Source organism: Stegodyphus dumicola, chromosome 1 (genome assembly GCF_044657685.1).
Source record: "Stegodyphus dumicola isolate Sdum_Otavi_A_Nest chromosome 1, ASM4465768v1".
Taxonomy (NCBI): Eukaryota; Metazoa; Arthropoda; class Arachnida; order Araneae; family Eresidae; genus Stegodyphus; species Stegodyphus dumicola.
In genome coordinates this window covers 191,080,097-191,106,623 of record NC_140768.1, presented here as the reverse complement: position 1 = coordinate 191,106,623, position 26,527 = coordinate 191,080,097, and the positions used below count along the sequence as shown (strand labels likewise).

General features: G+C 35.0%; 1 protein-coding gene across 1 annotated transcript; it reads left to right on the top strand.

The window, feature by feature from the left end:
* Positions 1-3,168: 3,168 nt before the first annotated feature.
* Positions 3,169-25,185, top strand: LOC118187030 (uncharacterized). The gene is made up of 3 exons (XM_035357215.2): positions 3,169-3,422; positions 21,321-21,511; positions 24,923-25,185. The coding sequence occupies exons 1-3, from the start codon at positions 3,169-3,171 to the stop codon at positions 25,183-25,185; spliced, it is 708 nt and encodes a 235-aa protein (XP_035213106.2).
* The last annotated feature ends 1,342 nt before the right edge of the window (positions 25,186-26,527 follow it).

Genomic DNA, 26,527 nt, shown 5'->3' with positions numbered 1-26,527 from the left:
TGTAGTAGCTAGACGAAAAGTATACATAAGTAAAGTTGACAAAGAGACATAAAAATAGATATATAACGGTGCGAGTGTATGGCTGCAAGCGATATGGAAGTTTGTGCATAAGTCTTGTTATTTTGAATAAATACGGTTATTTGAATATTTTAAAAATTAATTTGAAACAAAAATTGGGTCTTTACGGCAACTTTTGATTTAAAAAAGATAATGATCTCAAACACAAAATTCGAACTTTTTATTGAACTTTTTGAACTGTTACCACCGCATATGTTGAAAACATCACCACAGTACCACAGTATTGAATATATTTGAGAAGAAATGAAAAGGAAACTTCAAAAGTTCTCGATATCAAATAAACATCATTTAATAAAAAATACGAGTTAGTAAAACACGATTACTTGAATTATCATTTTGTAAAAAAATGAGTAAAAATTTTCAAACATGTGTGTTTAAATTTAGTAAATTCAATGCCTGAACTTCTTCAAGCCATTAGTAATGCAAAATAATACTGCATTATTTGAAGGTATTTCTTTCTTTTAATTTAAAGGTAATATTATATTGTTACGGATTTTGTATTTAGTTAGTTATTTTTAATAGAATTATGATTAAAATTGTTTCATATCCCCGTGCAATGCAGCACGAGACATATTTTAAGAGAAAGCTACGCCGGAAAAGAAAAATACAAAAGCACGTGCATTTAACATTGAATAAAAGTTTATCTCTGTAATTTATATTTAAACTGAATAAATGTAGTTGACTACTAGGTCAGCTGTAACCGTATTTTTCTTTTGCTTTTCAGAAATCTCGAGAAAATGGAAATTACCAGAACTTTCTCGCGACCGATTTAATGCTATAAAAAGCCAAACAGAGAATATTTCATCTCAGTTGTTTAATGAACTATTTTTGTTGTTATTATTCTTGATCGGATTAGATTTCTCTGCGCTTTAGATTGCGTTCTTTTTAACGTTTTAGTAGTTTAAAATATATCTATTAATTATATTGCGTAATATTGAGATATTACAATATCTTTGAGGAAAATCCAGCGTTTTATTATATTTCTTGTGATAAGAATAAATTTTGCTAACTTTTTATCGGATTTGTGCATTCAATCCATTACGAACCCGTACTCACGCAACAATATTTAAGAATAAAGTATATTTTAAAAAAATTTTTTTCAGTATATATAAAAATAGCTTTTAATTTTATTACATGCCTATGTTCATTGTGTTCAATACATGCTGAAATATTATTGCGATGATTTAGTTCGTTTAAATATGAATCAGCGTAATTAAGTAAACATTTTTTCATAAATTTTAAAATTATTTCCCAAATTTTACAAATATATGAATAATTCTTTCCTTCGTTGTATACATTAACGTTGATAAAATGTTAAAGATGAGAAAATATGTGCCAAATTTGCCTTTTACTTTAAAATATAGTATTAAAAATAATCTCAAGAAGAAAATTACATTTTTACGAATTAAATTTCTAAGACATACTTCAAGAAGCACAATTTTATCGCCAAATGGAAACTAACTGCTTCAGATCTGATGACAAAAATGTTTAACTGGCCTTCTTGCTTGGAATGACTTAAAAACAAATAAATAAAAATAAAATAATAATAATAATAATAATTGGCTATATGCAAATCGTATTGCTTTACTGATACGGCGATGCACAGAATGGTATCCGGCAAAGAGAGATGCCTTATATGGAGAACGTTTTAAGAAAACTGGTTCTTATTTACGTGCATATGCATAAAACAACGAAAAGGCCCACGCAGCCAGCCTGTTCGCTGGGATTAAAAACCCAATCGAACCACCATTGTTCAGCGACTTTAGCGCTTGGCGGCTGATGCCTGGTTTGGTTTACGTGATTACGGCAAAGCCTCGAGGGCTATCTGCCTAAGGGAAGGGATGCCTTCGTGAAGGACTTTCAAAGAGAAACTCGGCTCGCCGGCTAAAATTTTACAACTTAAAAGTCCTACTATTTAAAGGAAAAATTTGATTTTTAAATATGCACTAAACATTTATTTTATGTTCCTTTTTATTACCAGTTTTAATAATATGTATAATATTTCCGACATAACCTATAGCAGAATATAAATATTAGTGCGAACAGGCATACAGTTCCCTTTGTGAAGAGAAGATTTTAACATACGTTATCGGTGAACACAGTTGAAACGGTAATTTCATTCTGATACTATAGTTACATAGAAAAAAAACAATATATATATATATATTTAGAAATGAAAATGTTACTCTAAATATATTAAAACGTATCCTAGCTTTGCAAGAAAGCAGTTATGTTATATATTAATGCATGTAAAAGATATTAATTTATTGTTTGTAATATTTAAGGCTTTTAGCTAATAGCAGGTGCATTTAGGATATCAAAAACTTTATGCGGAATTTTATGTTCAATAGGCGAACGAATAGAAACACTGGTTACGATATGTGTTTAAGGACCCAACAAATATACTACCCAGTGCTAACAGAATTGCAACTGGAAAATTTGAAAGAGCTTTTAGTCCATTAGCCGTCAGGTTTATAAAACCGCTAAATGCTAGTAGTTCGACCTGGCTTCAAGTCCTGGAACACATGGTTTCCTAGAAAGTTCTCCATGAAAACATTTCTCTCCTTAAACAGAAAACCCACTTATGCTTTGCTTTAATCCAGTAACCCAACTTCGAACAGCTTAACTTCCCATCTATGAGTCTTCCCAGAATTTTCGCTTTATGTCTAAACATGTTTTAAATAAATTTGCATAGAAATGTTCGGATATCTAAATTCTAAATTTTTGGGAAAAGAAACTGGAAACAATTTAGTCAGCTTGAAAATTTACAGAAATATAGCATTAAGTCTCGTAATAACCAAGGGGAAAAATTCAGAAGTTATTAGGTATCTTGCGAACACGTAAGTAAGAAGCCAGTTACTCCTTAGTTTCACTTAAATGCTCTTTATAACCTTCATAGTCTATTGAAAATGTTATTTTTAATAAATAACTTGCAGTCAAATTAGATAATGATATTGTGCACCATAACAAGACCCCATTTAGCATTATCTGCCAAACTGCTTTAATGTTAAAGAATATGTTCATTTTATTGCTTTGATGTCAAAGATTACATATAATATTTAAATTGCAGATTTCTGAATTGTGGCTTTAATGTGGGAAGATATGAGCTACCGGTCTCGTAGCATCGGTTACAGAACTAAAAAGTGGAATGACTTAGAATGGGAGCTTCATCTAGAGCAACCAGCAAAAAGTTCAAGGTCCAGAACCGCTAGGTGGCAGTGCGGCGATAATAAGAAACTGAAGAAGCTCATTTCCAACTTTTCTAAGAATTCAAGTGCCCACGGGACGGCGTACATCTGCGACAGTAGCAGTGGTACTTCAAAGTTCATGAAGATCGTCTACAAGTAATGTCTTTCATATTTTTAAAGATGACTTACACCACAGATTCTTAACCATTTTGACGAAGAACATTGGATTTACTTTTAGCTTTCCGAATGTGCAATGACTTGAGCATAGTGTAAATAGATTTTAAGATTTTGCATCAAAACTTCAATCAAATAAGAACCCATTCAACCATTTTCTACCGACGAGCACATCCGAAGTACAGTGGGCAAGAAAGGCATAATTGTCATCTTAGGTCTATAAGACGTGAGCAAGGGTTCCAGATTTAAAGCTGCCCTAAATCATTCTAAAATTTCTCATAATGCCGTTTTTAAACGCGGGCAAGGGTTCCAGATTTAAAGCTGCCCTAAAATCATTCTAAAATTTCTCATAATGCCGTTTTTCAGTCACAAAACACGAAACTAGGCGTTAGGAGACCCAAGAATGAATAAGCTGTCTTAGAAACTAAACTGCGCCTAGGCACAGCAAACACTGTTTTCCTCGTAATAAGTTTATAATTGAAATTAATGCATTGCATAATGTATACGATAAACATATAAAAATTATCATGTAAATTAATTGAAATATAACAGGAATTATATGAAATTGCATATAAATACTTCTGTCAGTATAACTTTTGACATCATCAAGCAGGACATCACATTTTGGGATATAGGAATCTTCGTCGAAAATTACGTTCAGAATAAATATATACAACCGAAAAACAATTTCACTTTGTGTGTTACTCTTTTATTAAGATGGAAGTCTTTCTTCGTCAACAAAATTTAAAAAATCCTCATCTGCTACATTCAATTTTAAAATAATGTCTTTTACGAGAATTGAGATTTTTAGTTACTGTCAAAATGGTTGACAGGAAGAATAAGCGGTTTTAATTAATAAAAAATAATTTTTTTGGCTATGGTAATATTGTTAATCATAGATAACTAAATATAAATGTATGAGACAGCTAGGATGGATTTTAAATAAATGTTAGTCAAAACGAAATTTTAATGAACTGAATGTAATCGTTTTTACTTTCGTTATTCCTATTCTTTCTTCACTTCTTACTTATGCTATTCAGTTCTACTCTTCCTTGAATTCACGATGAAATTTTGTAACAGCATATAGACTGCAATTATCTCTATACATTTCGTTGTTAAATTTTTAGACGGACATTTTTTAAATGGTAATGTGTTTTAAGTATTTACATATTTATACTAGTTACTTTATGCTCGAAAAAACATTCAGAAAAACACAACTGAAGTTGCAAAATTAAAATTTTGTTTTCTAACATAAGTTTTGGTTTTTAGGGAATAGAAAAGATTTAGTTCTGCCTGTTGTCTACCAATGTTTTACATTTTTGTTTATACGGTTTATTTTTTATATTTTTGTTTATACGGTAAAAATTCCCTCCATAGGAATTAAAGTTATATTTATTTTTATTGTTATTACATACCATTGGCCGTGAAATTGCCTTATCACTTTTGCTTAAATTGTGATTTGAAATTTTCTTTACTTTATATGACTTAACAGAATTTTCTCCATGTCAGAGAACGTTAAAAGATTTATCTAATGTAAATTAATGATAAAAGTTTTTTTTCATTTTACCATATTTCGGGTTATGAAAGGTTCCACAGGAAGCTCTACTTCCGTTAAGGCGGGAAGAACTAAAATACAATAATAGAACTAAAGGTAAATAAGTAAGTATGGTCAACATAACTTTTATTGGAATATCAACAATTTCAGCAACAGCAATTTCTTATTCTTATTACGCATGATAATTTTTAATTTCAGATTAAGAAAAACTGTGTAGCAATCCTCAAAGTATTAAAACAATGTAACTCAAAACTGACAGTAATGCTTAATATACAACTGCACATATTATGATCGTTCCAAACTCAAAGAAAGGGTTATTTTACAAAGCATATGATCCACATAAGGGTCATAAATTCTAAATTTTGAGGGCTTCGAGATTTTTCTAAACCACATTTTAGTGATGTGTGGTGAAATTTTCGATAACACGTATGTATAATTCCTGCATCCATATTGATTACACACAATGCCAAATTTCTAGATCTTGATAAAATCCGATTTTTTTGGCAAATAAAGTAATAATAATGAAATAATAAAAAATAATAAAAAGTTTTTAAGCTACACGGTTTTAATGAAATGCACTAAAAGCCAAAAAACTAAATTTTTTAGCCGTTCTAAACTTCTTAATCAGATGTGGCTAAATATTGTTACGAATTTGGTATTTAAAAAGCTAATGTTAGTTCAATTATAAATTAAATGGTTTTATTTCTCGCGCAGTGCAGCGCGTGACGAATATTAAAAGAAAGCTAAGCCGGAAAATTGAAAATACAAGAGCGCGTGCATTAAATAAATAAATATCTCTTTTTGATTTCGAGAAAGTACTGGAAAATTCTAGCGCGTGATTTTAAAATCTTATAAAAGGAGGAAAACATCTCAGTTTGTAGTTGTTGTAGTAGTTGCTTAGTTTGTTGTTATTTAGAAAACTGCTCTTGTCGATTATAGCGAATTCGCGGATTAGAGTTCTTTAGCTGTTTTGAATTAAGTTCTATTGGACATTTGAGTAGTTAAAAGATAACTACTGTGAGATATTGTAATACTGCATGATAATTTGAGAAAATTTAAGCATTTTTGTTGTGATAATAATAAATTTTTATTCCTTTTTCATCGGACTTGTGCATTCATTTCATAACGAACCCGTACGCACGCAACAATTTTTGGTGTCAGAAGTGGGATTTGAATGCCAATAACAAGAGCGATGGAAGAACAATTCAGGCAAATGATGACTGCATTTGCTGCTTTCCAAGAAAAGATGGAAGGAGCCGTCAACTCCGTTAAGGAAGATATAAAAGCTGTACAAGAAAAAATGGAAACTGGCCAAACATCTTTTAAAGAAGAAATTAAAGAGAAAATGGATGCTGGTCAAATATCCGTTAAGGAAGAAATGAAATTGGGCCAGGAATGCGTTAAGGAAGAGATGAAATCCCTTAAAGACGAGATGAAAGCAGGTCAGGACGAAATGAAAAGAGAAATTACCTGCGTAATAGAAAATAAATTTGAGGCTATGGAAGGCAGAATAGACGCGGTTGAAACTAAAGTTGGACAAATAGAAGAAAGAGTTTCTTCGGTAAAAGAACAAGTAGAAGAAAGAATTTCTTCTGTAAAAGAACATATAGAAGAGAGAGTTTCTGCCGTCGAACAACAAATTGATGATAGGGTTTCTGCTGCCGTCGCCAAAGAAGTTGACAGCCTAAAGAAGTGCATAGCGACGGTAGGAAACAATTCTGAAGGTTTTAAATTTTTATCGATGCCTGCTCGTTCCGTTCTGAAACTATCTACATATGATGGGAAGACCTCCTGGCAGGTGTATAGGACACAATTTTCTATCGTTGCGGATGCGAATGGATGGGATTCCCAAGCTAAGGCCTGTCATCTCGCCGCTTCTCTGAGAGCAAGACGCAGCGGATATCCTGCAGACGCTTCCCGAAAATCAAAGGCTAGATTTCGAAGCTCTATCCGGCGCTTTGGAGCTGCGCTTCGGCGAGAAATGTTTAAAAGACTACAGCAGGCTCCAATTAAAATCTCGTCAACAGAAGCTCACCGAAACGCTTCAGGAGCTCGCCACGGATGTTGAAAGGCTGTCACATCACGCCTTTTCGGAGTGCCCGACAGAAACAAGGGAAATCCTGTCCCTGCAATATTTCATCGATGGCATCCGGGACCCTGAAATACAGAAAGCACTGCGAATGGCGGATGTTAAAGATCTGAAAAGCGCTTTAGTGTATGCCATGAAATTTGAGGCAGCCCAGCAAGCCACCCGTCGAGACCGCCATCCAGTCAGAGCTGCTCAAGCCCAGGAGCCAGGGGATCAAGTCACTGCTCGTCTAGACGATTTAACTAGACAACTGAACGCCTTGAGACAGAATATTGGTGACAAGAAACCGACCGTAAAGTGCTGGAACTGCGCTGCTGAAGGACACATCCGACGAAACTGCAGAACACCCCAGGGCACGGATGCTAAGACCGCTCCTAACAAACAGCAGGGAAACTAATTAGTGGCCATCTTGCGGGGCGGAGGTTGCCAGATCATGAAAAGCCCCAGTTTAAAGCGCTTCAGATTTCTGCAGTGAGAGGCGGCAGTAATGGACTTTTCATAATAGGACATATTAATGGAGTTCCCTGCAATATGACGATAGATACAGGAGCCAACGTTACCATCATCCGAAAAGATTTGGCTCAACAACTGGGAAGCAAACTTATCTGGACGCCGCCCTGCGTTACCCTACAGACTGTGTCCGGTGAGAAGATCAACATCGATGGAAAAGTAAATGCTAACATCACGTTTGGAAGTGCCGCTTACCATCACACGGCATATGTAGCAGAGATCACTGATTCTTGCATACTCGGATTGGACTTTCTAAGGAAATACAATTTTTCCTTGGACTTTAAAAATAACGAATTGCATTCTACATCTGAGGACATAGCGTTATTTGGAGTCAATGATGAAGTTAAATCTGTCCATAAAATCATAGCACAAGACAATATCACAATACCGGCAAGAACAGAAATTTTACTTCCTGGATCCATAGCCGAAAACAGAAATTTCCGCTACGGCATCATAGAATATCCCAATAACTGTAATAGCCCAAAAGGAGTACTAGCAGCCTCAACACTCGTCGACCTATCCAGAACGGTTATCCCGGTGAGAGTCGCCAATGTAACTGAGAAGGGGAGAATTATTAAGAAAGGTGAAGTGGTTGCAGCATGTACTCCAGTAACCACTGTTGAAAGAAAGAGTAACATCCAAGAATCCGTGTCCTCAGAGAGAATTACATCGGAGTTATTGCAGAATGCGCAGTTAAACGATAAAGAGAGGAATGCTGCCGATCGCGTCATTAAAGATCTTCAAGTTGTTTTCTCCCGCTCGTCTTCTGACGTGGGTCGAACTAGTTTGACACAACATAGAATAGATACCGGCGATCATCCCCCGATCAAGCAACATCCAAGACGTCTACCGTTTGCTAAACAGGAAGAGGTGCGAACACTGTTAAAAGATATGGAAGAAAGCGATGTCATCGAGCCTTCAGTAAGTCCATGGGCATCTCCCATCGTCCTAGTCAGAAAGAAAGACGGCTCAACAAGATTTTGCGTCGACTATCGCCGGTTGAATGAGGTTACGAAGAAAGACAGTTACCCTCTTCCTAGAATTGACGACATTCTAGACACTCTTTCTGGCAGCAAGTGGTTCTCAACACTTGATTTAAAGAGTGGGTATTGGCAGGTAGAAATACAGCCTGAAGACCGAGAAAAGACGGCATTTACTACGGGACAAGGGCTTTGGCAATTCAAGGTGATGCCGTTTGGACTGTGTAATGCGCCGGCAACATTCGAACGTCTTATGGAAACTGTTTTGAAAGGCTTTTCCTACGAAGCCTGCCTCATATACGTGGACGACATCATCATCGTCGGAAAGAGTTTTGAAGAACATTTAGAAAATCTTAGGAAGGTGCTTCAGAAACTGAAAGAAGCCAATCTGAAGCTGAGTCCCGCTAAATGCAAATTGTTCCGAAAGGAAGTGACTTACCTGGGACATGTCATCTCTGCAGAAGGTGTGCGCACGGATCCTGAAAAGGTATCAGCCGTTAAATCCTGGAAACGTCCCGAAAATGTCCATCAGCTGAGAAGCTTCCTAGGGCTTTGCACCTACTATAGGAAATTCGTGAAGGACTTTTTTTCCATCGCAAGACCCCTACACAAGCTGACAGAGAGCAACCAAAAGTTCTTGTGGATAAAAGAATGCGAGGATGCATTTAACAACTTAAAGGAGGCTTTAACATCTGCTCCAATCCTGACGTATCCTCAGCTTGACCGACCATTTATTCTCGACACCGACGCGAGTAATGAAAGTGTTGGTGCTGTTTTGTCCCAAGAAATAGACGGCCAAGAACGTGTAGTGGCGTACTGGAGCAAGTGCCTGTCTAAACCGGAGAGGAATTATTGTGTCACCAGGAAAGAGTTGCTCGCTATAGTCAAAGCTGTAGAACAGTTCCATCACTATCTATACGGCAGAAAATTCCTGCTCCGCTTCGATCATGCATCATTGACCTGGCTTTTAAATTTCAAGAATCCTGAGGGTCAAATAGCCAGGTGGATACAGAGACTCCAAGAATATGACATCACTATCCGTCATCGTAAGGGATCATCACACGGAAACGCCGACGCCCTGTCTAGAAGACCTTGCCAAGAAAACTGTCGATATTTTTCCAGGGTGGAAGCGAAATACGAGCTGCTGACTCCGGTCGCAAGACAAATTACAACATCAACATCGGCTGATCGAGAACCGTGGAGTGATGATGAAGTCAGGAAAGACCAGCTGGAAGACCGCGACATTAAACCCATAATTGATCTAATGGAGTCGTCAAACAGAAAACCTACCTGGCAGGACATTTCTATCTGTAGTCCTACAACCAAACAATATTGGGCACTCTGGGATTAACTTCACATTCGAAACGGCGTCTTATACCGGAAATTGGAATCGGACGATGGGAAGACGTTCCGATGGCAGCTGATACTTCCAAGATCCCGCATTCCTGATGTCCTTAAAGAACTACATAACAGCCCTACGGGAGGTCACTTTGGAATAATGAAGACCTTACAGAAAGTTCGTGAGCGCTTTTACTGGAATAATGCAAAGGATGACGTGCAAAAGTGGTGCCGATCTTGCGATGCCTGTGCAGGTCGGAAAGGACCTAAGAGACGCAGCCGAGGCAAGCTGCAACGTTACAACCTAGGGGCGCCTTTTGAACGAATCGCCTTTGACATCCTGGGACCTCTGCCACGAACTGCTGATGGCAACAAATACATACTCGTTGTCGTTGATTACTTCACCAAGTGGCCTGAAGCTTATCCTATTCCTGATCAAGAGGCTGTCACAGTAGCTGAGGTAATGATACAGCAATGGATTTCCAGGTTCTGAGTGCCTCTTCAGTTACATTCCGATCAGGGAAGGAATTTTACCTCGGTAGTAATTAAAGAACTATGCAAACTACTCGGCATTGACAAAACCCAAACGATGCCGTTACATCCCCAGTCGGACGGCATGGTAGAGAGGTTCAATCGAACCATCCTTAAAAACCTCTCATTAGTGGTTTCCAGAAACCAGCAGGACTGGGACAAGAAATTATCGCTGTTTTTACTGGCTTACCGCAGTGCTGTCCACGAGACTACCGGCTATTCTCCATCACAGATGCTATTCGGTCGTGACCTTCGTCTGCCTTGTGATCTATTGTTTGGTCGCCCTCCAGATGCTCCTTCATCGTCTGAGGAATATATTCAAGATCTCCAGGCCCGGTTTGAAGTGATGCACAACTTTGCACGAGAGCGAGTCAACTTGGCGACGGAAAAGATGAAGACCCGCTACGACCCAAGAGCTACTGAACATCAGTTCCACGAAGGAGACAAGGTGTGGTTGTGGAATCCGACTCGACGGAAAGGACTTTGTCCGAAATTACAGTCACCTTGGGATGGCCCGTATACAGTCCTAAAAAGGCTGAATGACGTCGTGGTTCGGATTCGTAAGTCTTCGAACTCTAAACCTAAAGTCGTTCATTACGACAGGTTAGCTCATTACTATGGCCATAGTACGTAATGTAAATAATTGTAAATAGTATCAGATATCAGACCATGGTCCTTTTTGTTTATAAATGTGTATTTGATTTGATTTGTATTTAGTATTTGATTTGCATTTAGTATTTGATTTGTATTTAGTATTTGATTTGTATTTAGTATTTGTTTTGTATTTAGTATTTGATAGCATTTGATTTGCTTTATGTATTGCATTTATTGTTCATGTTGTTTATTATTGTAATGTAATGCTTATTAATGCATTTATGCTACAGTTGTAAGTTTAGCTTCCTGTCCAGGGATTGTACTGCCCGGGACGTGCAGTCCTTGGGAAGGGGGCAGTGTTACGAATTTGGTATTTAAAAAGCTAATGTTAGTTCAATTATAAATTAAATGGTTTTATTTCTCGCGCAGTGCAGCGCGTGACGAATATTAAAAGAAAGCTAAGCCGGAAAATTGAAAATACAAGAGCGCGTGCATTAAATAAATAAATATCTCTTTTTGATTTCGAGAAAGTACTGGAAAATTCTAGCGCGTGATTTTAAAATCTTATAAAAGGAGGAAAACATCTCAGTTTGTAGTTGTTGTAGTAGTTGCTTAGTTTGTTGTTATTTAGAAAACTGCTCTTGTCGATTATAGCGAATTCGCGGATTAGAGTTCTTTAGCTGTTTTGAATTAAGTTCTATTGGACATTTGAGTAGTTAAAAGATAACTACTGTGAGATATTGTAATACTGCATGATAATTTGAGAAAATTTAAGCATTTTTGTTGTGATAATAATAAATTTTTATTCCTTTTTCATCGGACTTGTGCATTCATTTCATAACGAACCCGTACGCACGCAACAATATTAAAGAATGAGATGTTAACAACCAGGGATTTAAAATCAAAATTATTAAACCAAAATTCGACTGGAAAGAATGTAATTAATCTTAAATATGTTATTTTTATGCTTTTGCACTTTTCCTTACAATTCTATTAATTACGCAATACAGTCGCTTATTTAAGTGTACTAAAAATTTATTTTTGTCACATACCAGGATTAATTGAAATTTTTTAGATAAAACTAAATGGTACAAATTAAACTTACTAAATCTTAGGTATGCTCAAAGTAGCTTTCTTCAACATCAATGCATTTCTGTAGGCGAGTTTTCAAAGAGTAAATTATTTTATGGTGTTCCATGAGACATAATTTCAAAGTTGTTTCGTTTTCAGGAGTCAGGTTGGGAGAGCATTAGAATTGGCAATCAAAACTTCAAGATTTCGCAGAACACAAAAATAACATTTATTAACGATAAAACTTAGTGCTATGAAAACACAATCAAGCATAAAAATTATGGCATGCGTCATTCTTAATGTTCAAGCGTCAAGTAGAATATTTTTCATCGGCGCACAGGAAAAGCGCCAGACGGAAAGGCGGAACCGAAAAGACGGAACACTTTAAATAAAAATATGTTTTTGCAACTTTATCAGACTCATCTTCGGAATGAAAACAAAAGATAAATAAATTTTGTTAGAGATTTAAAAATAGCCAAAAATCCCTTATAGCAAGATCGGAACAGTAGAGTGGATATTCTATCATTTTTATGTGTTTTTGTTCCAGAAATTCGACTATCGGTTTTGCTCAAGAGAAGATGCATTATCATGGTAAAGTAAAAGCTCCCTAATATTCACTTCTTGAAGAATTTCTAGAAGACATTTAGTGGTGTACTAGTTAACTGTAACTGTCTACTGTGACACTAACTTGACCAGTTTTGGTGCTTCTGAAAACAAAAATGGTATGCTTTACTTTTGCCATTGCTGCTTTTTCACCATTGTTGGTTAAAAGTCCCGTTCAAATACCCTTACTTTACTTTTTTGATATGTTGAAACGTTGGGCCGATTGACAAAATTCAAACTGCGTTTTTCATGTCTCGAAAGCGCGACTTAGGATATATATTAGATCTGTATTTAGCACATTTCTAACATAGGTATTTTGATACAAAATCGGACTTTTTCTGAAATAACATACCAATTTGTTTTCCATATTTCGATTCTACGACTCAAATTATGCCAAATGCCAAGTTTTGTAAAAATCGAACGAGTAGATTTTAAAATATTAGCTCTCAAAATTTTAGCTCCTCAATGTTAATGGAATTTGGCAAATATTTATTAATATTTTTTTTATTAAAATTTTTTGATTTTTCCTTTCATATTTCGAAATTTAGGTTCATTCCAAATAAAATTTACCCATTTTTTGTGTTTATTTTTTAAATTTCTATTTTAAAATAATTTTTATAAATTTTTCGAAAAACATTTTGAATTATAACCTATAAAATTTTTACCGTCATCTTAAAGTAGGTGTATTTCTAAGCATACCTGCAAAAAATTAGACTTTTTTATTCAAAATTTCCTAAGATATACACGAATTTACATATTTTTGCGTTTTGAAATTTGGCATCTTTTTTTTGGGGGGGGGAACGATAATAACGCCAAATATGGTTTATGGATTTTTGTTACAGTGAATTGCCACAGCTATTTTTAACCTTAAATTTCAAATAACATTTTACGGAGAATTAATTATATATGAAATATTTTCCCTCAAAGAGGCGTAATAAATATTTATTAATACTATATGAAAAGCTATTTTTTTAAAATTATAGATGATATTATTCAAATTTTTAACTATTTTTAGTCCAAAGGGGCTTTGTCCCTGAAGGACTATTGTTTTCGTTTTGCGATTTTGCGTCGGACTCATAAACGTCGGTTCACTTTTCAAACTGTTGCCACAAAATGTTAGAGTCCTGCATTATATTTGAAGAAATTAAATAATGAAAAATCTGCATAAATGATTGTCTATTTCTCGCATTGTGATAAAACAATGGTACATAGAGCCATCGAATTTTGAATGACGAAATCCTACTGCGAATATGGGCATCTGAAATCCCAAATTTGGAATTTGTTTTATTATAGATTTTATATTTTGTAAAACTTTAACGAATTTTTGATTTACAAACTCAGTGCTTTAAAAGCGAGAAATGGCAACGTTATATAGAAAAAAAAAATACTTTTATCTTCAGCTCGCGAGACTGTGTATATCGGAAATTCTAAAGATATGCTTAATTTAACATTATTTTGCGATATTGCTCTTGAACTGAATTTTAAGGTTTAAGTGCAAAGAACATGATATTTAATAAATAAAGGTAACACTCAAAACGTTAAAAAAACGCCCCTTTGGACGTAATTTAAAATCTAAAACATTTCAGATTTTTTTTTGTATTATTTTTTTTTAAATTTCTCTCTTTCTTCCTTTTTTTTAAAAAAAATATTTGTAAGAGTAAATTTTTATCTTCGGCGTTTTATCGTCTGCTACTTTACTTTAAGTTCGTTTAAATCGAATTGTCTAAAACTGAGAACTTTCGTTTTATGTTTATTTGAATTTTACGAAACACAGTTATATTTTTATAGAAACATAAGATTTAGAATAACCATTTTTATAAAAGTCAAACTATGATATAAACATACAACTCTCTAGAGACCGAATTAATGGAAGTTCAATGGTTATGTAGAAATGATCTGCAGCTATTTAATGGCTGCATAATTCAGCAGGTTCTGTGGACAAGAATAATTATATAAACGACACTCAACATTCTGGATTCAATTAACAACGAGGGTACGATGTTTAGTAAATGAATGTAAGAAGTTTTGAAACACAAAAAATCCACTCATTTTTTATCCTATAGGGTATTTTTTAGCGTAGCGAATTTTCATTATATCCTTCGAATTCTAATTTAAAATGTAATTGTCCAGAGCTGAATTCTAATCATCAGTAATATAATAAGTAATTATTACGGTTATTAATAAATCCTTCTTATAAAGTAATTGCAAATATTTCAAAAAACGTTCTGCCTGAATGCAAATACTTTTATGCAAATATTTCTAATTTTGTATTAATCAAGATTGCACACGATATTATTTATTTACACTTTAATTCTTAACGTCAGCTCTAGTAGAAGTTACAAATCAATTATATTTAATTAAGGAATTACCATCTAAGTTTAGAAACAGGGTACCGTAACAGCAATTCAACTATTGGCGCCGTATCTTTCATGTTACTCCGGAGTGGCAAGCTACATGATTTTTAATGAGTATTCGGCTTTTGCTAGTAACTTCACTTGGAAATCGCGCTTAAACTAGGTTAGTTGGTTATTTGAACATAGAAAGAACATGGAAGCTATTTGGTTAAGATACTTTCATAGAGAACCTTTGTAAAGGTTTGGTTTGGTTTATTTAATTACGGCAAAGCACACTAGGGCTATCTGTTTAAGGGGAGGGATGCCTTCGTGGAGGACTTTCTAAGGGAAACTGGCTCGTATACACGTTACACATGGGGAAAACCACGAAAACGCCCATGCAGCCAGCCCGTTCGCGGGATTCGAACTTCGAACCGAACTGCCAGTGTCCAGCGACTTTACCGCTCGGCCGCTGGTGGTGTAAAGAGAACCTAGAAAACTAAGAAAACCAACCATGCAGCCTGAGTTAGACTTCGCAACAAACAATTAGTATTTAACAATCTTCAAATGCTAGGTATCTGGTGAGGCTCTAATTAAATCTCCAATTTAATATTTTATTTGTAAATATTTAAAATATTGTTGTATTCTTAGACACAAAAAGCAGAATTTAAGTTTTGTTAACTCGTTAGTAAACTACCAAGCCGTAGTGCAAATGAATATTCAATTTCTTTTGCAATAATTGTATTCACTTAATATTCTTGGAATATGAGCTAAAGAAGGAATGTTCTCGGAAGATTAAAGAAGTGTTTAAATCCAGTGATATAAGGTTTGTCTTAGAAGCTCAGGATCAAAACGATTCTGCAATTGCCCGAGTAGTTGACTTGTAAATGGCTGTGAATTAAGCAGATGACTTTTAATCTTACGTTTTCAGCCAGAAAACGTATTCCAAATGTTTTGTATTGCATGACAATGCATCTTTTCATTATTCAATTACCAGTTGGAGAACCGCTTGTGTTCCGAAAATAAGTATGTGTACTCAGTCGTCCTGCATGTTCTTCAAATTTGTCTTCTTGTGATTTTTTTTCTTTCCCAAAAACTAAAGTTGCCTCTCAAAGGAAAGTTTTTTGACATTGAGGAGACAAAATGAGTATGACATCTACTTTTAGAGGCATATCAAAACCAGATCTACAAGCCTTCTCTTCCATTACATGTTGTGCATTCAGACAAAAAGTTGCATCAGCGTAAATTCTATAATTTATTTTTATTACACTCTGATTACTTTATTAACATACAGTGAATATATACTAAACCTTTTACTTCAGCTTCAGTAATTCGGAATTTTTGACGGAATTGTTGTAGGAACTAGGACTTAGAAGATAAGTCAAATTGAATATTTCGATAATCCCATAAAGTCAAGGTCGAAATTTCAATATTTTATTTCCGCAGGAAAGGGAAATTCTTTCAGTTTTAGTCCATTATCCTAAGTGTATTTGCTTCGATTCTTTATTTTTTCCATAAAAGCGAAAATCTTACGCATGGTATACATATAACGCATAGCTTCAAATTAAAATTTAATAATATACAGAATGGTTATAATTAAAGTTCCACTTTTAAACGGTCATAAAAGGAAAACTACTGCATCAAATGTTATCAAACTTGGTAACCGTGTAAAGGAGATCATGGGAATTTATTTTCCGCGAAAAAAAGAAAATTCGAAACCTCACCACCAGGGGGGAAATGGCGCTGTATGCAATATTGTTAAACGAAATATGGGTCGGAATCTAACTTAACCTTTTGTTACACGGGTTTAATATGTTGTATACCCTTGAGAAAATTTGAAGTAAGCAAATTACCATTTAAAGGCGTTAAATTCGATAAAAGTCGAGTGCGCCATCCGTGTAAGGGAGAAATTCGTCCGTGAAAACCACGAATTAGCGATTAGAAAATGTGACATCGCAAATCACTCGCACAAGTGCGTACAATCTGGAAATCATTTTCTTACAGATCGCTAATTTGTAATTATTGAAGCCTGAATTCGGCACTAAAACATGAAGATACTGATTCAAAACGCTTTTAATCGATTTGGGCCAAAGAAATCCCTCATGTTATCTACCTAGTTCCATTGCATTCTCCTACTGCATTCGATTGCATAGCAGTCATTCCACACCGTTTGGTGTGGAATGACAGCTAGTTTCATAACTGAACCATTTTTCTCTGAATTGCAGTCGACAGCTGGACCACTGTGATTGCAGCTCGCTTAGAGTCAAAGTTAAAATGTTTCGTGATACATGAACTGCAGTAACGTGGCATTTTAGATACTACGATTTTTATGCAGAGCTGTGTCCCACCTCACATGTGTCGCACAGTTACTTAGGCAACATTTCACGAATGAACGTATTATAGGCCGACACTTCCCCACTTCCCACCAGACCTCAACCTCTGTGAATTTTTGGCTATAGGGTTATCTCAAAAGCTCTGTTTATGGTGATAATTTAAACAATTTGGCAGAAATGAAAAATGTGATAGATACACTGACTTGTCCGTAACATTCCTCCTGATATGCTAAGAGCTGCTGTTGAGAATGCAGTAACTGGATTTAACTTGCTTTCGGAAAATGCTGGACGCTACACTGAGCATGCTTTGAAACCTGTTTCGGAAACGATTAAACACATTTTAAACCGATGTTTTCATGTCTTATTTCATTTAACAATATCGCATACAGTGCCATTTTTTGCCCTGGTGGTGAGTTTTTGAACTCTTTTTTTTCGGCGGAAAATAAATTCCCATAACCTTCTTTATACGATTCCCGAGTTTGATAACCATTTGGTCCGGTAGTTTTCCTTTTATGACCATTTCAAAGCGGAACTTTAATTATAACCACCATGTAAATTAAACTTTAAAAGTTTGACAGTTTGGTTCAAGTCCCAGCTTTAAAAAATATATATATAAATATAAATTTTTATATTAATCCTCTTAGAAAGAACGTTTTAAGAAGCTAATTTTTCTCTCGCGTTATAGATTGTATAAAAAAACGTGATCTTTAATATGATTTAGATTGTTTCAGCCGATATAAGAATCGGGTCACTCGGTGGTACAGAATAAACACTGCTGGACTGTTTTATTTCTTTGTCATTTAAGAAAAAATCTTTTAATTAAAATATTTATCCTTTGGACTTTGCTCTATACTTTGTTTATAAATAAAATGTCTAGAAAATGAAAAGCTGTTTTCAACTGAAACGCAGTTGATGCAATTGATATTTGTAAAAAATTGACAAGAATGCAAAATTTATGGAAATCTAGCGATCGAAAAATCTTAATTTTTCTTGTGTGAGCACTGAAAATAACTGTAGAAGGAAAGATGAAAATTAGGGAGAAAAGTAAGCAAAAATTTGAAGGAAAATTTAGCTGTCAGACATACCAAGATGTTTAAAAAAAGCTGAACGCTTTTGAATACACTTTCAGGATATTTTAAAGAATTTAGGTGTTCAAACAGAAAACACTTGGACGTGTACACAAGCAAATACTATCAATTCAGCTTGTGTTAACAGGAAAGACAAAAACGATGTCATTGCAGATTAAAGTGAAGAGCGACTGGTTTTAGACTATATGGTTCGGTTTTAGACTGGTAGTTCGGTCCGAGGTTCGAATTCCGCGAACGGGCTGGCTGCATGGGCGTTTTCGTGGTTTTCCCCATGTGTAACGTGTATACGAGCCAGTTTCCATTAGAAAGTCCTTCACGAAGGCATCCCTTCCCTTAGGCAGATAGCCCTAGTGTGCTTTGCCGTATATAAATAAACCAAAACCTCTTGATGAAACCAGCCTTTCCTTTCATCTCATACCTTAAAAATGCTAACCTCTAAAGTTTGATATAGGCTCTGACTTAAATACTGATGAAATGGATTGAATTGGATTATTAAGTTACAGCAAAGCAGGGCTATCTGCCTAAAAGGAAGGATGCCTTCGTGAAAAACGTTCTAAGGGAAACCAGCTGGCACACACGTTACACATGAGAAAATCCACTAAAACGCCCATGCAACCAGCCCATTTACCGGAATTCGAATGCCGGAGTGAACTACCAGTGTTCAGCGACTTTACCGCTCGGCCGTTTGTGGGCTTTTATGAAATGGAAGGCGATAACTTTATTTAAAATGATTGTCAGAAATACCAAGATGTTTCGAAAAGTTGGATGCTTTTTCATATACTTGCAGAATGCCTGAAGAAAAAGAGCAAGAATAAAGCAGAATGCCTGAAGAAAAACTGATTAAGCAGTGTATGCAAGTCATCCTAAGTTAAAATGTCGGTTATACATCTTTCTTATTTATATATCTTTTCTGAACGGAACACTAAAAGGCGTGTTAACTGTGCTTTACTGTATTTTCTCTTTTAATATATGCAGTTTTTAAATGCTTCGTAGTCTGGTTCACAAAGTATTCTTCCGAAAGAAACGCAATTCAAATAAATAAAATCAAATTCTGGAAATTTTATATTAATAAATATATTTAAAATGCTCAGTTCGAATAAATAAATAGAAAATTTTAAAATAATTATTTGAAGAGACAATGCAACACTGAATTTCTCCGTAAATTTGGCGCCAAATTTTACAAAATTTAATATTTAGGCATAATTTGAGTCGTAGAATCGAAATATGGAAAAAAATTGGTATGTTATTTCAGAAAAAGTCCGATTTTGTGTCAAAATACCTATGTTAGAATAGTGCTATATATAAATCTAATATATATCCTAAGTCGCGCTTTCGAGACATGAAGAACGCAATTTGAATTTCGTGAATCGGCCCAGTAGAACGGGAGATATAGAACTGTCCCATTCTTATTTTATTTATTTATTTTTTTAGCAGTGTACGTTTTATCATCAGTTAGAACTTTTAGAAATAATATGGTGTCCATCATCATTTAGTAATTTTAGAATTTCTTTACTAATTCTGATATACTCCGGTTTTGATGTTCTATAAATTAACGGGAGCCCAATGTCAAACTAATTTTTTCTTATGCAATTCTTCATGAATAAATTTATGCATGTTTGCAGATCCAATGTTAAATTATTTCTGTATTATTTGATAGGTACTGTGCTAATATTTTTGGCCGACACATTTTCTGGCCTATAAGAATTTGTTACATATTTTTCATTCAGGAAAGAATTTCGACCTCTGTGAAGTTCTATGAACTAGAGGCACGATATTTCCACGTGCAGTGTACGCACAGAACATATTCTTATTGTTTTAGACCTTCTTTAAAATCATAGAAAACCATAATGCGAAAATGCTTTCGCGTCAGTTTTGTTTTCTTTTCTTACAAAAATTAATTCTACCATAGATGAATTTAAATCATTACCCCAAATTATCAGCTAAGGATACAAAAGAGTTCAAATTTACATATTAATAACGGTTTTTAGCCCATATTGTCTGCCTTTACCTCAAAATTTCAAACTTACCTACGTATGATCAAGAGTATTGTGACAACTAAAATTGTTCTTTATTTTTCATTTTTAGTGCATTTAACTGTAATCATGCACGCTGAAGCAACTTTCATGTATATTTTATTTTATGTCTTGTAGTCCATAGAAGGGGAATAAGAAAAATGACCACCTTTAAAAGTAGGAAAACTGTTTCTTTATTTAGCCTAAAAACTAAGTTTAGGACATCACCTTCTTTCACAGCAATATATTAAATTATTAGATGAATTTCTAATAATTTAATATGTTAATTATTATAATTTATTATTTTCGTTCCTAGAATTCAAGTTGAAATTTACTGGTATTCCTCTTTGATTTTTTTTTTTTTCCATCGTTGGCAGTCAGTATTATTAGTTTCCCATTAATAGATTTCTGGAAAAATGCCATAACTTGGTAAAGATACAAAGATTCCAAACCATTTTCGTTTGGAAAACTACTTTTCATTCTATCACACAATGCAAAGTGTTAATGAAGGATATATGAGAGAAATCAGTAAAATTTAAACGTTCACTGAAACTACTATGTTGAATTTTGAAATTTTTACTGTGAAATATTTTACTGCATATACACATGTATATAGAATTCCAAGAAAATCGACTTCATAAAATTAAATTAAAAACTAATTTTAACATTTGGTTCAAACAAAAAAGAGAAACAACCTAAATAAAACCATACAGTAATATGCACATTTCTAGAACTATATAAATATATTTAAACATTTCGCAAAACACTAAAAATTCTCTCCTGATCTATTGAATACAGCTACGCCATGTTGTCGGACTAAATAATAACATGTATTCCTTGCAGGGTGCTTTTTGTGTTGTGCTTGATGAATGTGGTGGGCAGCATCGTCTTCCTACTTCAGGAAAGCCTCAGCAAGGAGTCCATTTACATTAACAGCATCAATAAAGATTCGGTTGCAGGAATGGTTGAAGACCCTGACTACTTTCCTCACTATCCACGTGTCACGATATGCCGGAGACCTTCCTACAGAACAGGTGAGCGAGTCTCTCCTTCAAATTATCATGTTTGTCAATCATGTGCATTTCGTGGCATTCATGGCATTCATCTGAAATCATGCTATAAAACTGCATTTATCATGCATTTTGCATTACAGTTTTATGGGTAAAACTTTTGTTTTCAGCGCTCTAAAAACTTAGCAAAATTTTCTATTATCCATCCCTAAATAAAGCCCATAAGCAGTCGAGAGGTTAAATCGCTGAACACTGGTTCGGCCTTGGGTTCGAAGCTAGCCGAACGCGCTGATTGCATTTGCGTTTTCGTGGATTTCGCCCGTGTGTAACGTGCATACGATCACTTTTAGTTTCTCTTAAAAGTCCTCAGCAAAGCATTCCTCCCTTTGGACGCCGCCGTAATCAAAATAATAAAAGTAAGGAAGTAAACCTAAGTAGGAAGGAAGCCCTAAGTAGGGAATTAATTTCTATCTGTTTGCTTCCCCCAGGTCGACTGGGAGCAATCCCGGCGTTCTGGTAAGATCAATACTTAGACACACTCGACTTCTGGGAAAAATTAACAATCTTCACAGTGACTCGAACCACTGTTTATACGGTGGTAAGTTTAAGCTCGGCAGGAACCGTATGGTACACTGTCTTATCTGCTCCTTCGTTGTGGAGAGGCTACATGGGTGGGTATTGTAGATGGTCTTTGAGGGTTTGGCTACCCTTGGTCAACATTGGGGGACGGTCGATGTCTAACATGCGTTCTAAGTTTTTTCGGTGGATTCGTTGCAGTCCACCATTGTTCTAAGCGTTACAAAACCCAAACTTTTTGAAATTGAAATTGTCCCCCTGGGTTGACTGGGAGGGAGTTATGCCTCCTTGGATCGCCCTAGGTGTTGAGGGAAATTAACCGTGTAAGGCAGCCTCGAGCTAAGCCAGATCTTGGTGCCCCTTCCTCCTAGTGTGCTGTGCTGAAAGATGTCTCTAATGCAGAATAATACAGACAGACACGTCTGCCTATATTTCAGTCTGACACTCTCACGTGTCTTGAAAACACTATGCATTATTAAGGTACTATTGTTTCTTTTAATTTTTAGGGTTATAGTGTTTTACTTTCAGCCAGTTTACTGTTTGCAAACTTTGTAATAAAAGGTATGTTTTTTAAGTTCGTGCATTTATGCTGTTTGTCATATTTCAACTAAGTCATAGATAACTTTTGCTTGGAAATTGATCGATAACCTACAACGTGCTTTATTTTAAGAAATTAATCAATGAACGACTCATGTTGATTGAAAGTTGATCTTTTTGCTACAGAAGCGTTCTTTTTAAAATGTTAGCTAAGAACTGCAGCTAATATTATTGTGAGGCCCTGACGTCCTCAATGAAGAATGAGAACGCCAATGGCAGCGAAATAAAAAAAAATACGATTATTCTATTGTAATAAAAATGGATCACGTGCGGAATGGTTTAAAAATAAAGCAAAAATCTTTAGAACAGTATTGTAAGTTACATGAGCGATATAGTTGTACTAGATTACTCTGAATAAAAAAAAGTCTAAAAAGGAATAGTTTTATTTGACGTTTGGTGACGACTAATGAAAGAGAAGAACCCACAATCATCGGTCATAACAGTTACTTTATAACTTTATAGCTAGTTATTACTTAATAACTTATTAACTTTTCAGCTTAATAAGTTAATCTGAAGAATTACCCTTATAACATAAACTTCAACAGAAATCGGAAATCCAAGAAAATTCAAGTTATGGTTCCAAATAAGATTCGAGCGATGTGTTCCCCTAAGCTTCTTTTCAAAGAGGATATCCAAAGTGCAGGTCAATAAAAAGGAATGCGATATCTGAGCGTGATTTGTCAAATATCACTCAGAGTAACATTTGAAGATCCAGTGTAGATAGTTAAGTTCAAGCTATAACTTTTCAAAACTACCATTTGCAATGAATTTTCTGACATGCGCGGCACAGCGTATCTCTCATAACTTCAGAGGACATAATTCTGGCTTTAGATAGAGTTATAGTTAGTCTTTTTTAAAGTTCGAATAATCTAAAAGTGTAAGATTAGAGAAATGTAGTTGACATGTTGAAGATATGAAGGAAAGTACACACATGTATCATTCTTTAAAGTGAAAAAGGTCATTTTTATATATCTCATCCGACAAATGGAGAAAGAAAAGCGACAAACAAAACAGCAAAGTTCAAAATATTATACATAGAAACAGTAATAGCAAAGGCATGCATTCAAATTTTATATATCTATGTATAACTCAAACTCAGGTCATTTACACGTGTACATTGTTGTTTGCCTGATATCAGAGCAAGCCCACGAAATTCATTTTAGCAAGGATGCGAGATTGTGCCTGTCGCTGGTAAGAGCCTTACTTAACTATCTGCACCATACAGGTGGCAGTAAGACTTTGCTCAATTTCGCCCCCAATTTTGAAGGAAAACACTCCAAAGGGAAAGGATCCGAGGGTCTCCAATGTCTCTTATCCTACCATCAAACTCTCGAGAAGACTTTAGGCTCACCGCATATTTGAGCGCCCCCATAATACATCCAATTGATAGAAACCTTGCAACGTTGCTGTGAGTAAAAAAAAAATTAGCACCATATGCTACTTACTTTATTACAGAATGTATATTTTTATTCCGTGTGTGTAATATTCTTTAACATGACAGATAAACGAAAAAGAATTATATTTTCAATTAAAAACGGGTTACTTATTATCCATTGTTTAGAAAACAATGAAACAGCAAGTGCAATTAGCCCGCAATTTATGATGTAGAAAAATTAACATTTACAATGCAGCTATTCCTTAAAATGCTCTTTTCTGATATGGTGAACTGGATGAGGGGTGTGGCGCCCTCTCGGATAGCCACTAGAGGTTGGGACACTAATAAGCCGTTTAAGCGGGCCTCGCAGCTGCCAGATTTGGGAGCCCCCTTCTCTGGTATAATGTAATGCTACTATGAATGACCTAAAGTGTAACGGCGAGTTATCTCCTGCACCAGGAATGAGAAATTTCCAAACAAATCTATAGAATCATCATCCAACATCCTTTTAGTTCGGGCGCCACTGTAGAGATATTAGGAATTTTTTGGAAGCAGGCAAGATGAAAAAGGAACAATCGCCTTCGCCGGAAATCGAACCACGGATCTCTAGAATACCGGCCCAGCGTGCAGAACCACTACACAACGAAGGCACGCTAGGAAGGCGGGAGAAATACCTTATAAATGTTTAAAAATAAATTTTTATTTAGTTAAAATAAGTTTATTTAGTCGAATAGTCACTTCTTATTTAATTAAGCAATGCTTGAGGACAGAAGTTTTATTTGAAGAAGTGAATTTTATAAGTATACTTTAACAATCGAGTCCTTAGTGTAATATTTTTGTTTCCCAATTTACTTATAATCTTGTGATTAGATTCATATACCTTCCAGATCTCAATTCCAGCCTGTTGCAACTTCTCGAATACGCTAACATCGCTCTCGGATTTCCGTTCTCCGGGCTTACCCCAAAAGAAATCAGTGATCTGATATTAGTTGCCAGACATCGCATTAATGCTAACCGTGGCCGTTTACCACCGGACGTGGTGGATTTTCAAGAAACACTCGATAATCTCCAAATCGAATACGACAAGTACAAAAATTCCACCGAAGATTTCAATCTGAAAAATTTTGTAAACGACAACAGTTATAAGTGAGTTTCCATGTTTATTCTTGAAGCATTTTAAGATTATTTTAGAGATAGATGGAATTACATAATTAATTTAATATTGCATAATTTTGTTAGCTTTTCATCTTAGAATATCTGTCAATCTATCTATATATCTATATCTGTATGTATGTAAAATATAAAAATACGATGGCTTTGCTCTGCTCGAACAAGCAACCTCTAATAAACTATCCGCAATTTCAGGATCTTTCCCCAGACCAATACTTTCGAGAACATTCTGGCATGTTATGTAACTGCTAGTATAAATACAGAGTTCACGCCCTTTTTCGGCAGACTGCTTTTACCTCCCTCTCTTCCCATCTGTCTCCCTTTGTTCGAATAGTATGACGCAGTAAATTTAATCTTATTTAGTTTAAACCACTATTGAATATGCTATTTTGGAGAATTTAATATAAATAATGACCTGCCGTTTGAAATGAATAAAGATATGGAGCTATAAAGTTAAATTCTTCTGTGTCGTCATTCCTGTGCCTGACTGACAAATTATTACATATATATAAGCTTTTTAAACAGTACTACTAAAAAATATTTTTAGATTTTGTGACGTTCCTAATCTTACTACTGTCATAAGAAATTACTGCATTCCTTCCTGCGTGCTCTCGCAGTGTAATTGGTAGCATGTCCAGCTAGCAGTCGTATGGTTTGCGGTTCAAATCCTGGCAAAGAGTTACTAAATTTCTCACACTACCTTACTTCGAAAACTATTTAATGTCTCTTCATTGTCATAAAAAACATTGGGAATGTTTCTATAAAGTACATTTCAGCTTATTGGACAATGTTTACTACATTTCCTTCTAACTTCCTTTGACTGGAGTGCTTTCACTCCATCATTTTTTCCAATCCTCAAAATAAGCCATTTCCATAAACTCTACATAATTCGCAGCGAATTTATTCGGTTGCATCTGTAGAATCAACGCTGATCATGAAGTGGCAGTTTTAAGCATGGAAATACGAAAAACGTGGCATAATACCACATGAAGTGAATATGGCACTTGGTCATATATGTGTTGAATTTATGGACAGACATTCCTGGACAGCAAGAACACTATGAGCAGCTGAATTATCGTAGTGCAAAGTTCGCGAGATCTCGTCCAACAATTCAAGTCATTCTCTAAGATTTTACTTCAGGTAAACACCACTAAATGCTAAGAAAATATTCTTTGTCAGCAATTTAGCCAGTTGGCAGAAATGCACGATGCACAAAGAAAACATCAGTATGTTTTCTTTGTGCATCGTGCATTACTATGAGTTTTTTAATAATAAATAAAACAATAAATAATAATTAATTAAAGTAAAATAAATGTGAAGAG